Source organism: Ochlerotatus camptorhynchus, unplaced genomic scaffold (assembly GCF_037179485.1).
Source record: "Ochlerotatus camptorhynchus isolate MF236.1 unplaced genomic scaffold, CSIRO-AGI_Acam_v1.1 ptg000538l, whole genome shotgun sequence".
NCBI lineage: Eukaryota > Metazoa > Arthropoda > Insecta > Diptera > Culicidae > Ochlerotatus > Ochlerotatus camptorhynchus.
The window spans coordinates 267,434-282,354 of NW_027041021.1; the positions used below are offsets into that span (position 1 = coordinate 267,434).

At 40.8% G+C, this 14,921-nt stretch overlaps 1 protein-coding gene across 1 annotated transcript in view; it reads left to right on the forward strand.

Moving 5' to 3' along the window:
- The window catches only part of LOC135713119 (serine/threonine-protein kinase Warts-like), a 63,528-nt gene that overhangs the window by 22,957 nt on the left and 25,650 nt on the right, over positions 1-14,921 (forward strand). The window contains exons 2-3 of the mRNA XM_065236230.1: positions 11,206-11,373; positions 11,436-13,617. Coding sequence (XP_065092302.1) covers positions 11,254-11,373; positions 11,436-13,617 — 2,302 coding nt within the window. The 5' untranslated portion in view covers positions 11,206-11,253. The remainder of the gene's footprint in view (positions 1-11,205; positions 11,374-11,435; positions 13,618-14,921) is intronic.

The window sequence follows — 14,921 nt, forward strand, 5'->3', positions numbered from 1 at the left end:
ATTTATGAGTCCTATGTTTATTCTACGTGAAGAAGAAATTAGAACATTTAACTTAATCCGTGTTTTGAAAAACCGTCGTGAAACGCGCATTGTTCGTGTAAATAGCTCTAATTTCTTCGCCAAGTTACCCAAGTAACCAACAATTCGCCTTTTTGCAATATAAGGCTGATACACGGCTAACATGCACGGAACCGAAAAATTACCCAAAATTAAGTTCTTTTCACTCATCTCCCATGTTCCATTCAATAATGCTAATTTTCAGTAAACCGCTTATAGTAGTTTACATTTGATACGGCAAAAATAATTACTTACTCGTGAGTATTTTCTACCCAAAATTAAGTTCAATTGACTCAAATTTGAGAATATCTCATATACTCACTAGTAGCTTATTGGACGATAATCACGAGAAAATCGAATCTCTCGTTCCGTTTTCGACAACAACAAAAAGTGAGAGAGGGATGCAAAACTCAAAATTACCTAAAATTAAGTAAAAAGAACTTAAACTTTTTTTTTCTCTGTGTGCATGCTAAGCAGTGGCGTCGCGACCACATGTGAAACCTGTGCACGACACAGTTGTAAATATTTGCGATTAGATTTTAATAGATTTTATGGTCACATTATAGCTGTACTTCTTTACTCCAGACCACAAGTGACCATGAATACACTATTTTATAGTGTGGATCAATTATTAAATCATCGACCTTGGTTTGCTTCAAAAAGGATTAAATTCAGTTCAGATAATCTACCTAATCCCCAATGCATTGATTTCGAAGCATGTCGATATCACTACCATGACAAAACTCGTTAAGGTGATTCATTGTAGAGTCCACAAACGGTCGCCACGTAGGCTATACATGCACTTCCACTTAAAATTTTCAATTACACAAATCTCGGGTTCATCTCACTGCGTCCTAGCAAGAAGAACAGTCGACTTGTTTCGCGCTCCGTTAATTTGGAAGTTTTCTCGCTATTATCTGACGTAAATAATCAGTTTTTTCTCGCTTAGTGATTCCTGGCATAATTCCCGATAAATTTATCAAAAAGTGAGTTTTTTTCTGAGAAGAAAGTGTGTTTTCGGCATCATCGGAAGGAAAATTGTTTTTGCGATTGCCAATTCGCCAACCATTTTGCGCACCATCGGTGCGTGGTCACGCATACCTGTGCACACGGATCATCGTCATCGAGTGTCAGCATCTGCCTCCACATTCAAACCGCTCATCCATCTCGTGTGTTCAGCTGAGTGCCGAGCGTCATACAAGCACACACCAACGAAGACCGCCCGCACACGCGGATCGAAGATCATCAAAGCTGCGCGTCGCTCCGCTGCTGCTGTGTAAACGCTCGGTGGTAGTAGTATAGGATTATCAGATAAGTTTTTGTTCTTGTTTCTTTCTTTCTCCCATCAGTTAAATTTTAAGTTTGTGTTTCTGTGTTTGTATTTTTTTTTCTCGTGTATTGTGTCCGAGTAATTTTGATTATCGTTGCAGTGGTAGAGCGTTTTTCGCTCCCACTAGTACGGCAAAATGGACATTTTGTCGGAAGACGAAATGGACGTTTTGTCGGAAGATGACACCACTTTGCCACGCGATAGCAAGAAGGGTCGAAAACGTCTGTCATCCCAGAAATCAGATGATGTCATCCCTGGTTCGTCATCTCAGTCTGGTAATGGGCAGGGACAGATAAGCCCCCGATCGCGAGCCTACCCAGAAGACTCGACTGGCCCATGGGTTGTTTACTTTCAGCCCAAAAAGAAACCTTTGAATGTAATGCAAATTACTAATGATCTGACGAAGCGGTTCTCGGCCGTGACCGAAATCTCGAAGGTGAGGTACAATAAACTTCGCGTTGTCGTCTCTAACCTGAAACAAGCTAACGAGATTGCTGCCTCCCAGCTCTTTACACTCGAGTATAGAGTGTACATCCCAGCTCGTAATGTGGAGATCGAAGGTGTGGTCACCGAAGCGAGTCTGACCCCCGAGATCTTGGCGAAGCAAGCGGTTGGCCGTTTCAAAAACCCCTTGCTTCCCACGGTTGAGATACTGGAAGTCCAGAAGCTGAACTCAGTATCTTTCAGCGAGGGTAAAAAGAGCTTTACCCCCACAGACTCGTTTCGAGTGACCTTTTCTGGTTCAGCCCTTCCTCACTACATCGAGTTGGGAAAACTTCGGCTACCTGTGCGTTTGTTTGTTCCTCGGGTCATGAACTGCCAAAACTGCAAACAGTTGGGACATACGGCCTCTCACTGTGGCAGCAAGGCACGCTGTTCTAAATGCGGGGAGAAGCACGAGGATGGCGCCTGCACAGTCACTGCATCAAAATGCGTGTACTGTAAGGGAACTCCTCATGGTCTCTCATCGTGCCCGGCGTACAAACAACGCGGGGAGAAACTAGAACGCTCTCTTAAGGAGCGTTCCAGGCAGTCTTTTGCAGCAATGCTAAAAACAGCCACACCATCAACCAACGACAAAAATCCCTTTGCTGTTTTGTCTGATGACGAGTCTGACTCTGACTTGGCTGAGGAGGGAGTTTCTTTCAGTTTTCCGGAAGGTTCTGCACGGAAACGAAAACGCATCCGTTCGCGGAAAGTTGCAGATAAGGAACCCCAAATCAGCTTGCCCAAATCAAGGAGTGATGGAAAAAAGGAAGTTTCAACTCCTCCTGGTTTCCGCAGAACTGACTATAACCAGAACTTTCCATCTCTCCCGGGGACATCAAAAACCCCTGATGGCCCATTTTTAAGAACAGAAGCCCCTTCTTCATCCGGGTTGTTCTCATTTGATAAAATTGTGGACGATATTCTCAAGTACCTCAATATTTCTGATCCTCTCAAAAGCATTGTTCTGGCAATGCTTCCTTCTGTGAAGACCCTCTTGAAGCAATTGACATTGAAGTGGCCCCTCATTGCAGCAATCATTTCCTTCGATGGATAATTTTCCAAACGAGGTCGGGGATTTGATCACTGTTCTACAGTGGAATTGTCGAAGTCTCATTCCTAAATTAGATTCTTTTAAGTTTTTAATTCACAATAATGATTGTGATGCATTTGCTGTTTGTGAAACTTGGCTCTCTTCAGATATCGATCTTCCTTTTTATGATTTTAACATTATTCGACTGGATCGTGAGGATTCGCGTGGAGGAGGGGTACTTTTGGGGATCAAAAAGTGCCATTCCTTCTATAGAGTGAATCTTCCACAATTTCCAGGTATTGAAGTTGTTGCATGTCAGGCTATTATTAAAGGTAAGAGCCTTTGTATTGCTTCTGTTTATATTCCTCCTAGAGCCGTTGTTAATCGCAAACAACTTTCAGATATCTGTTCGGTACTTCCTGCTCCACGGTTGATTATGGGAGATTTGAATTCCCACGGTACAGGCTGGGGGGAACTGCATGATGACAACCGTTCTACTTTGATATATGACCTCTGCGACAGCTTTAATATGACAATTCTTAACAATGGAGAAGTAACACGTTTGGCTGGCCCATCCTCGAATGGAAGTAGATTAGACCTCACACTTTGCTCTAACTCATTATCGTTGGATTGCACGTGGAATGTGATCCAAGATCCCCACGGTAGTGATCACTTGCCGATCAAAGTTTCAGTTGCCAGTGGGTTCAATCCGTCGGAACCCGTTAACGTCGCGTACGATCTTACCCGTAATATCGATTGGACAAAGTTCAAGAATGTGATAGAAGATGCCCTAACGTCGGTAGAAGGGCTTCAACCGTTGGAGGAATATAACTTCCTCTCCAATCTGATCTTGGACAGCGCGCTTCAAGCTCAAACTCGGCCGGTTCCAGGAACGTCTTTCCGTAGGAAACCTCCTTCCCCTTGGTGGGACCAGCAATGCACTGAGGTTTATCGTAAAAAGTCCGACGCGTTTAAGCTTTTCCGGAAACGTGGAACACCCGTACATTTCGAAGCGTACTCGGCTCTTGAACGCGAACTCAAGAGCCTCATCAAAGCCAAGAAACGCGGATACTGGCGGCAATTCGTGGACGGATTATCGCGCGAAACGTCGATGAATACGCTTTGGAATGCGGCGCGAAGGATGCGTAAGCGGTCTTCAAACAACGAGAGCGAGGAGTACTCCGATAGTTGGATTCTCAAGTTCGCGCGAAAAGTATGTCCTGATTCTGTGCCGGCACAGATGATTCCTCGCGAAACGACGAATTCGGTAGACGAGATCAGCCAGCCTTTTTCAATGCTGGAGCTCTCACTCGCGCTCCTTTCGTGTGGCAATTCGGCTCCGGGGGCTGATAGAATCAAGTTCAACTTGTTGAAGAACCTCCCAGACGTCGCTAAGAGGCGCATGTTGAACTTGTTTGGTCAGTTCCTGGAGCTTAATATTGTTCCGGATGATTGGAGGCGGGTGAGAGTTATAGCCATTAAAAAGCCTGGAAAACCCGCGTCAGATCACAACTCGTATCGTCCCATTGCGATGCTATCGTGTATTCGAAAATTGTTGGAGAAAATGATCCTTTTTCGCCTGGACAAATGGGTTGAGTTGAACCACCTACTCTCAGATACTCAATTTGGTTTCCGTAGGGGCAAGGGAACGAATGACTGTCTCGCGTTGCTTTCCACTGAAATTCAGTTGGCTTTTGCTAATAAAGAGCAAATGGCTTCTGTCTTCTTGGATATTAAGGGGGCTTTTGATTCAGTATCGGTTGAAGTCCTTTCAGACAAACTCCACGCTTGTGGCCTTTCTCCATTAATTAATAACTTTTTGTACAATTTGCTGTCAGAGAAACATATGAGCTTTTCTCATGGAAACTCTACAGCTTCACGATTTAGCTACATGGGTCTCCCCCAGGGCTCATGTTTAAGCCCCCTTCTGTATAATTTCTACGTCAGAGAAATTGACAATTGTCTAAGGGACAACTGCACGTTGAGACAACTTGCAGATGACAGAGTAGTGTCTATGACAGGACCCAGAGAGGCCGACCTGCAAGGACCCTTACAGGATACCTTAGACAATTTGTCTACTTGGGCTATCCAGCTAGGTATCGAATTCTCCACGGAGAAAACTGAGTTGGTCGTTTTTTCTAGGAAGCATAGCCCAGCACAACCGAAGCTTCATCTTTTGGGTAAGCCGATCACTCATTCCATGTCTTTCAAATATCTTGGGGTCTGGTTCGATTCCAAATGCACCTGGAGATCCCACATTGAGTATCTGAAGCGGAAATGCCAACAAAGGATCAATTTTCTCCGAACAATTACCGGAACGTGGTGGGGAGCCCATCCGCAAGATCTTCTAACGTTGTACCGGACAACGATTTTATCGGTTTTAGAATACGGTAGTTTTTGTTTCCAGTCGGCGGCTAAAACTCACATCATCAAACTGGAACGGATCCAGTATCGCTGTCTTCGTATCGCGTTAGGATGCATGCACTCGACTCATACGATGAGTCTCGAAGTGTTAGCGGGCATGTTGCCACTCTCTGATCGGTTTTCGGAATTATCCCTCAGGCTCCTCACCCGTTGTGAAATTATGAACCCACTGGTGATTGCAAACTTTGAGAAGCTTCTTGAGCTAAACCCTCAAACTCGTTTTATGTCATTGTACTACGTGTACATAACACAGGATGTCAGCCCTTCGCAGCATAATCCCTATCGTGTTTGCTTCTCCGACTTCGACAGTTCTGTTCATTTTGATTTATCAATGACGCAAGAGATTCGCGGAATCCCAGAGCATCATCGTTCCATGATTGCTCCGTCAATTTTCGCTGCAAAGTTTGGCCAAGTTGATTCCGCAAGATCGTTCTTCACAGATGGATCACTAATAGAGGCGTCCGCTGGTTTTGGTATTTATAACGAATTTCATAGCGCCTCTCGAATGCTGCATGCTCCTTGTTCCGTATATGTTGCGGAACTGGCGGCAATACATTATACGCTAGAAACGATCGCCTCACTTGCACCAGATCATTATTTTATTTTTACGGATAGTCTCAGTTCTGTCGAGGCTATTCGCTCCATGAGGCCGGTAAAGCACTCCTCGTATTTTCTCATGAAAATACGAGAGCTTCTAAGTGCTTTATCTGTAAGATCTTTTGTCATCACCTTTGCATGGGTCCCATCTCATTGCTCGATTGAGGGCAATGAGAAGGCGGACTCGCTTGCAAAGGTGGGCGCTATGGAAGGCGATATTTACGATCGACAAATCGCCTACGACGAATTTTTCTTCATTTATCGTCAACAGTCACTCGCCAGCTGGCAACATAAATGGAGTGAAGGGAGTTTGGGACGATGGTTGTATTCAATTATTCCTAAGGTGTCGAAGTGTCCTTGGTTCAAAGGTTTGGAGGTGGGTCGAGACTTCATTCGTGTGATGTCTCGCCTCATGTCCAATCACTATTCACTAAGCGCTCACTTGTTCCGTGTTGGGCTGGGGGACAGTAATCTCTGTGAATGTGGACAAGGTTACCAGGACGCAGATCACATTATTTGGTCATGTGCTGAGCACCGTGGAGTCAGATCCGAGTTGTACGATTCCCTTCGGGCTCGAGGTAGACAACCTAATGTTCCAGTTCGGGATATTTTGGCTAGACGCGATCTGGAGTTTATGCAACTCATATATGTTTTCTTGAAGAATATTAACCATAGATTGTAAGTTTGATTAACCTTGTGTTTAGTTTGTGTTTTGTATGTGTGTGTGTATTTTTTTTTGTAGATTTGTTTCTGTAATAATTGTATAATTACAGAGTTGATATAACGTCGATAGGATTAAGTATTTGTTTTAGAAATAGTGAAATTTTTGAATCATAAATCATATTCCAAATCTCCTTTTCCCTCTCCCGATGCAAACAATTGTCATCCACTAACCTCGAGAAGACCGCGAGTAATCGGTTCCAATCCTTTAATTTTAGATTTAAGACATTTATAATGTATAAAGAAAATGATAACTTGGCTCTGTAAAGTTTATTCGAATGAGCCTGTACAAATAAAGTAATTAACAAAAAAAAAAAAAACAAATCTCGGAAATCGGTGACGCATTTCACCTGAAATTGCTACTTCATGTATGCTGCAGTGCAGCAAACGTGGAGAAACAATTTGAATGTTGCACAAGTTGTAGAAGCTGATACTCTAAGGAAGCCTTAGCGTGAAACTTCAAAGGCACAAATGTCAGCTTCCACAAAACAAACAAATTTGAAATTGCTACTCTCTGTTTGTAGTAGCACAGCAAACAAGGAGTAGCAATTTCAAATTTGTATGTTTTGTGGAATCTGACATTTGTGCTTTTAAAGTTTCACGCTAAGCCTTCCTTAGAGTATCACCTTAAAGTTTCGAAGTGGTTTCGAAAATAAGGATGTCCCAACGATTCATCTTAAATAGAAACTGAGCATACACTGATAAATTGAACTATTCCCATTTTGCTTGAAATTTAATCAATTTAACATTAAACTCAGTTAAATCATATGGAATGATTAAAAATTAATCCTCTCTTTCTAAAAAATAAGCATCTGATATTAATCCCAATTTAATCATGGTTGATTAGATTGTAGATTATCTTTTTTTTTGAAATTTTTTAATCATTTTTGATTCTATTTAAAAAAAATTTAATTGAATTTTAATCTTTTTTATTATATATCAGTATTGAAAAAGAATAAAATTTAATACTGGAAAGATTATTTCAATTTTAATCATGCATGACTACTGCAGAAGTAATCATGGCTCGAACTCAATAAGGTGAAGCGGGAAACTCAGTGGCGTTTCCTTAACCTCAATCTACCTGTGCACCAACTCTCTAAACATAAACGATTATCAAAATTTTGCTCGCAATGGATAGATATCAAGTAAACGAGAAGATTAAATGTATTTTTCAACCGATTTGAGTATGAATATGGCATTAAATCTGGGTTTGAAAGTTGGTGCACAGGTAAAAAGTGAGGTTACGGGACGCCACTGAGAAAACTGCATACTTTTTAAGCTTTTTTGATTTAATTTATCTTTGAGTGTATACCCGAGCAAAGCTGGAGATCAAATTTAAATCAAAATTTGCTGTTATGATGTAACTTATTTTGAATACTCCAGTTGATCTCATTTTGGTTGACTTAACGGTTAAAACAGCAAAAATGAGAGCAAAATTTTACACTGTTGAAGCAAACGGAAAACTAATTCTGCTTTCAATGAAATCAATTTGATTACTGATTTTGCATTCATAATGTTTAACTGAATACGGGCCTGGAGTAAATGGTTAGCATTCATGCTTCTCACGCTGAAAGACTTGGGCTCAAATCTCACCCCGGGCAAGTCACAAATGACCTAAAATGTGTTAAACAAAACAAATAAACAATAATCATTAGTTCAACGACAGATGAACTTCAATTAAATTTTAAACAAGAAGTTAACAGCAGAACTTCAAGTTAAGTTGCTTTCATTTACAAAGTCTTGACTGCATAATGAAAGCACAATATGATGTCAGACTTATGTCGCGACATTTGAAATCAAAATGAGTTTTCATTATGATAGGAACTGCACACTTTAATATCGATTTGCTTTCATTTTGTTAACCGACTTTGCTCGGGTACAGTGGTGGCCTTTAAATTAGCACAATAGGCCGTCAGTCCGCATCATGCTCTCATGCCGTGCGGATCTATTTGCTTTTTGCTGAAGGAAGTGTTGCTAAAGCTACAACAAATTTAAACAGCACTTTTCAGTGTTAAAAATACCTGTAAATTATCTACCTTGTTCGACTCTTATTCCTCTTAGTTCCTTGTTTGGACCCTAGTTAATCCTGCTTGGATATCGATTTGGAAAATTGCTCTTCAATCCTTCAGATTCTTATAGTAATCTGCTAGGAAGTCGATTTGGATAAAAGTTTTACTGCCGCCATGGTGCCCAAACGCAAAAGAAATCTTGAGCCCCTTTCTGATGAAATTAATTTGAGCAATCAATTTGATTTGCTCACTGATGATGAGAATGATCCATCATCCAGGAAAAATTCTAGTAAACTTTCCCGACTTAATGCCAAGAAGGAAAAGATTCCGCCCGTCTTGATGGACCCTGTGGTGGCGTTGCCATCATTGTTCATAGACGAATCAAACATAAAATTCTTCATTTGAAACCAAAGTTTTTGAAACTTTGAGAGTTTCTGTTGACACAAAATTTGGACAACTTACGTTTATAGCTGCCTGTTTGCCATTCCTATGCGTAGGCCAGCAAAATAATGCTCTCAATGGAGACCTTCAGAAACTTACCTGTCATAGGTCTAAATTCTTCATTATTAGTGATTTAAATGCAAAACACCGCCCATGGAATAATGGTCAAAGCTGTTTGATGATTGTTCTGCAGGTTATTACACTATTCAATATACAAACAGCCCTACATGCTTTTCTTCAGCAAGAAATCCATCAACTATTGATTTGGTCTTAAGGTGATTCGCTGTGACATCCTTATCCTCGGAACCACTTCGAAACTTAAAGTGCACAAATATCAGCTTCTACGATACATGCAACATTCAAATTGTTACTCCACGTTTGCTGCACTGCAGCATACATGAAGTAGCAATTTTGTGTAATTGAAAATTCGAAGTGGAAGTGCATGGATAGATTATGTAGCAGCCCTCCCCTTGGCTAGTTTTTAACCTGGACTTTATAGTGGAGCGTTGGAGACGGTTGGTTTAGGTCCGGCATCGTTGGCCCATGCCGTGGCAGAATAGCGTCATGGGCATGCGATGAGGATTACTGAGCCTCCCCTCTCTGATGAACCACTGCACGAGAGAACCAAAGATCTAGTCTAACAGTGATAGTATCACACTTGTTACTCCTTTGTTTGAGAGCCACGTCGTAGTACGCTTACGTATAGACACTAATGTTGGGTGCGATACTGGCGGGTTTTTCTGCAAATCCCTATTATTTTATTTATTTTTACATATATAGGGGGAGGAGGGGCATAGTGAACAGGTGGGGCATAGTGAGCATCCCGTAGTTTGGCCCTGGATCTCTAACTGCATAAAACAAATCAACTGGTAGTAGGTAGGTTCAATATCATTATGATATTGATCCTACCACCAACCAATTTGTTCCTAACGGCCAAAAGTCCAAGCTGGTGCACGAGAAGCTCACTATGCCCCACCTGTTCACTATGCCCCTCTTACCCCTAGATTCATTTGGGTTTGCACGGGAATTAAACTATTGAAATATTTCAGAAAGTGCCCAACAGTGCTCCTTCTATGTGCCTGACAAGCTTTCATTGTTGTTTTCATTGAAGTATTATTCAGGGAACAATGTTAAACATCATTTTTGTACATGGTATTGTAACTAATCTTATATGTGCTTCATTTTGATTTGGGATAAGTGTTTGAACTATGGCTCGGGATTTCCACTGTGGCGTGCTTCTATTGTGACATATCCATACGTAATTTTGTGGAACGACATAGTGGAAACGTGTGAGCGTAGTTGGAGCATATACCCTTTATAATTTAAAAATCAGCTAGGAAACTAACTTCAAAGTGAAGCATTTTAGTCACTTGAAGGTGTCACCTGGGACGAACTAATTTATAATAAATATAGGCCAAAGTCAAAAACAACTTGAAACACGTTAAATTTTAGATTACATGCACTAGTACAAGTACTTAATAAAGCATGGGTTATAATTGATTAGGTAGATTAGAGATTTCAATTATTTATTAAATTAGGCTAATGAGATATCATAATCATCAAACGAACTTAAACTTAAGAAAATTTAGACAGCCTAGTAACATTAAGAAGATTAACAAAAGAGGTAGGATGCGGGGGGTCCGCTTAGGGAGGCAACTAGCTTTTAAAGCAACTGGCAACTAGCCTTTTCATATATTGTCTGTTTATTTTGACGGTTGCTTTAAAATATCAATTTGGTACTTGTGGGAAAGGATGAATCAGTGGGAGATGGATTTTCGGTTTCTTTATATTTTGCAGCACAAATCTAGTACTATGTGTCATTTCCTCAAAACCCCCCAATAACCGACCTCTTCAATCCCTTCCTTTTCCCATGGCGTTCAAGTGGTCCGCATAGACTATTCAGCTATTACCCTTCCTTTATCCTCGGTTTTGGATTTACTTGCGCTCCCATTGCCCCACCAAACGCTGCAAAATTAAAATTTACGCTAAGCTTGAAAAATCTGGAATTTATTGCTTAATTTTCTCAAAATAGCTTGTTAAAGGTCGTCCCAAAACTGCTCTACAATATGATTAATTTATTTTGATTTATATTTCCATTTTGTTTTCAGTTCATGTAAATAACAGTCCGTCTCTGGTATGAAACAATTGTTGACGAAATGAATCAAAAAAGCGGTAACATTCCTTCCGCTTCACGAAATCCAGCATATAATGCCGCAGCACTAGAGAAAATAAAAAATGACCTGAAATCATACGAAGCAGGGCATGGAATTCCTCAGGTGAGTTTAAATTCGATTTGTATCATCAATTATTCCTCATATCTCCTTCGCTGTTATTTTAGAATTCCGCTGCATCTAAGTTAATACGTAAAACAAGTATCGAAAGAGAAATACCACAGTCATCGCTACATCTGCCAAGAAATAGTCCTGCACTAGATTCCGGAGCGGGCAGTTCGCGATCGAACAGTCCGCACTCACAACAGTTAGGGTCAGGAAGGGCTCAATTTTCGCCCTCGCCATCTAATTTCAGCGAGGTACCCCCTTTACCGCCACCACGATGTCCATCTACTCCCTCTACACCCCCTCCCGTTCAGCAGTTTCTAAAACGCATATCTCCCGCATCGATGGCCACATCGCGCAATGGCCAATTTCAGTCTCAAAGCCCCGCCCGAGGAACATCACCAATATCAAGCAACAGCAATCTAAGGCAGCCCATAATTGTGCAAAACGGGCCACAGGCTCAACAGCAATTGAATCAACAGATGTCAGCCTTCTATACTAACAATTCAGCGGAACCTCCCCCTCCCTATCCGATATCCCCTATTAGTCAAGTAGCGCCACCTAGCTATATGGCATCGATGCAATGTCGACAAAGTCCTACACAATCATCGCAAGATTTTCGTAAAAGCCCAAGCTCGGGAATCTACTCAAGTGCCTCGGCGAGTTCGCCCTCGCCAATTACTGTTTCGCAAAATGCTATCCCTAAACCAATTGCCTTACCACCAGCCAGAGGTTCTCGCCAAACCAATACACAACATCCTATAATTATGCATTCGGTTAAATCAACGCAAGTTCAAAAACCTGTTCTACAAACAGCTGTGGCACCTTCGGCTCCAAACACAGGAACCACGTGTACAACACTGATTCAGTCAAATCTAAGTCCTGCTCCACCGCCACCGTCGTACGCCACTTCGTTAGAACAGAAGAAGTTTAGCAGCAAGAAGACAGGCAATGTTTTACCCACTCAGCCCCACATTGTTGGAGGAAAGAGTGTTCAATTCCCTGTCGCAACAAGCCCCATGGGAGGAACTGGCAGTGTTGACCCACCTTCATACGATACAACTATGATTTTAAAACAGAAACAACCCCAAACGAGAAATTCGCAACCACCTCCTCCATATTCCGAGGGTAGCAATGCCTTCATCGCTAGCAATAATAACGATGATAATAATTTACATGACCTGAATGCCGGTAATGCTGTAAATAGTAATAGTAGTAATAATCTCAATATTATAAATCATGCTAATAATAATAGTCAATGTCTTAGCAATTTAATAAACAATAATATTAATAATAAAAACAATCATAATAATAGTAATAATACTGATAATAATATGAATAACAATAACAACACTGGTGATAAAGTTGAATGTGATGGAAAAACGATGAGTGACAACCTGAATTATGGTATTTCGTCTAGTTCAAAAATGTACGAAACGAGTATAAAAAGTATCGTGAATAACAATGGTGGTAAAAATATCAATCTTCCACCGAACGGTGCATCAGCCGGTCGTGTCAACAACCAGCTGCAGCATTTAGATGCTTGCAATAGCAATAAAAACGACCACAAGCAGCATGGCTATCGGTCTAATGCCACCAAAACCAACTGTTTACAGACGGGACCTGGCGTGGATGAACACGAGTCAAAGTCTTCCTTGAACAAGGTTCAACCACAGCAAGGGGAACCATCGAAAAAAATCAAGCATCAATCGCCGATTCCGGAACGGAAACACATTTCCAAAGAAAAGGAAGCAGAACGCTTTGAGTGTAAAGTACGTCACTATTCGCCCCAGGCATACAAGTTCTTCATGGAACAGCATATTGAGAATGTTCTGAAGTCATACACTCAACGAAACTTCCGCATCAAACAGCTAGAAAGCGAAATGTCCAAGTTGGACCTTCCGGAAGAAACGAAAATCGAGATGCGGAAGCTTCTCTGCCAAAAGGAGAGCAATTACATTCGCCTGAAGCGTGCCAAAATGGACAAGTCAATGTTTGCCCTCATCAAAACCATCGGAGTCGGCGCATTCGGAGAGGTAACTCTGGTGCGGAAAATCGATGCACCCAATCACCTGTATGCGATGAAAACCTTGCGCAAATCGGACGTACTGAAACGCAATCAGGTGGCACATGTTAAGGCCGAGCGAGATATTCTAGCTGAAGCAGACAACGAATGGGTCGTTAAGCTGTACTATAGTTTCCAGGACAAAGACAACCTGTACTTTGTTATGGATTATATACCAGGTGAGTCCCATGTTTTTATTTTTATTAAAATGTCTGATTTTGTTCGTGGGGTGAGTTGAAGAGCTGCTTTTGGTTTCTCCCATACTGATACTCGATGGGCTGTTATCCACTTCGGTGAATCTACACCGAACGAAGTTTTTTTAATTCGTTTATTTAGTAAGGCTCAAGGGTGGTAACATCGACTATTTGGAAATGCTATCTAATATCAACAAAAGCTTTAGTGTGATAACACTAGTTTACAGCATATTTGAACTATGTACGCTGATGGTCATTTCCCATGTAAAATCGTGCGCTGAATCCAAAAATGTAGTCCAAAAAATCTCAGTAGGATAGTTTTCGAGATATAGCTAAAAAATTAAATTTCACTTTAAAAAAATGTGTTCACTAAAATACAAATTATCTCCAAATAAAGTTATATTAATTATTTTAACGCCAAATTAAAGGTGATAAAATTTGCTTTCGATCGTTTGAACACCATTTTTCAGTAAGATTAGTGGTAGTGGTTGTACCATCAATTGTACATTTTTATTTGCACTGCCTAAAAACTTATCAGAAATTAAATTTTTCTTGGAAAAATGCAAGAGAAAAAAAAAATATAATAAACAAACTATTAATTAACAACAATACCACTAATCTCACGGACAGTTGATGTTCAGTTGATCGAAACATCGAAATTCTTACCTTTAATTAGGCGTTAAAATAATTGATATAGTCTCGGAGATATTTGTATTTTAGTAAACACACTTTTTTAAAGTGAATTTTCATTTTTTAGCTGTGTGTGTGTGTGTGTGTGTGTGTATACAATCTAACCCCCACTGTCCGGCAGTGTTATTATGGAAGAAAACTGCTTTTTATTACCCTTAAATTAAAGCAGGTTTAGTCCGGGAGTTAGAAGGTGTTAGCTCTATTGCAGCTCCAGCGACCCATTTCAGAATGCCTGGTAATTCACGACCACTCCGAGGTCACTTTTACTTACAATAAGCCCCGCATGTTCACTCTACCTTTATCAAATGGATAATGGTATCATAAACACACTTCCAGATTCAAAAAATATTATTTACAAATCTGGCACGTATATAGTTTTGAAATTTGTTCAACTGTATTAAATCGATTTGAATGGACATTTCTTATCAATTTTGTTTCGAATACCTCTTGATTCATCTGCTGGCAGCACTTACTGGCCCTTACCGGCGACCAACTCATCTGCCCGCAAATGCAATCGAGATATGTATAAGAACAATCTTCAACTGGAACGTACTCACCAAATCAATACATCCGGGAGCAAATTCCCGATGCTTATTTTA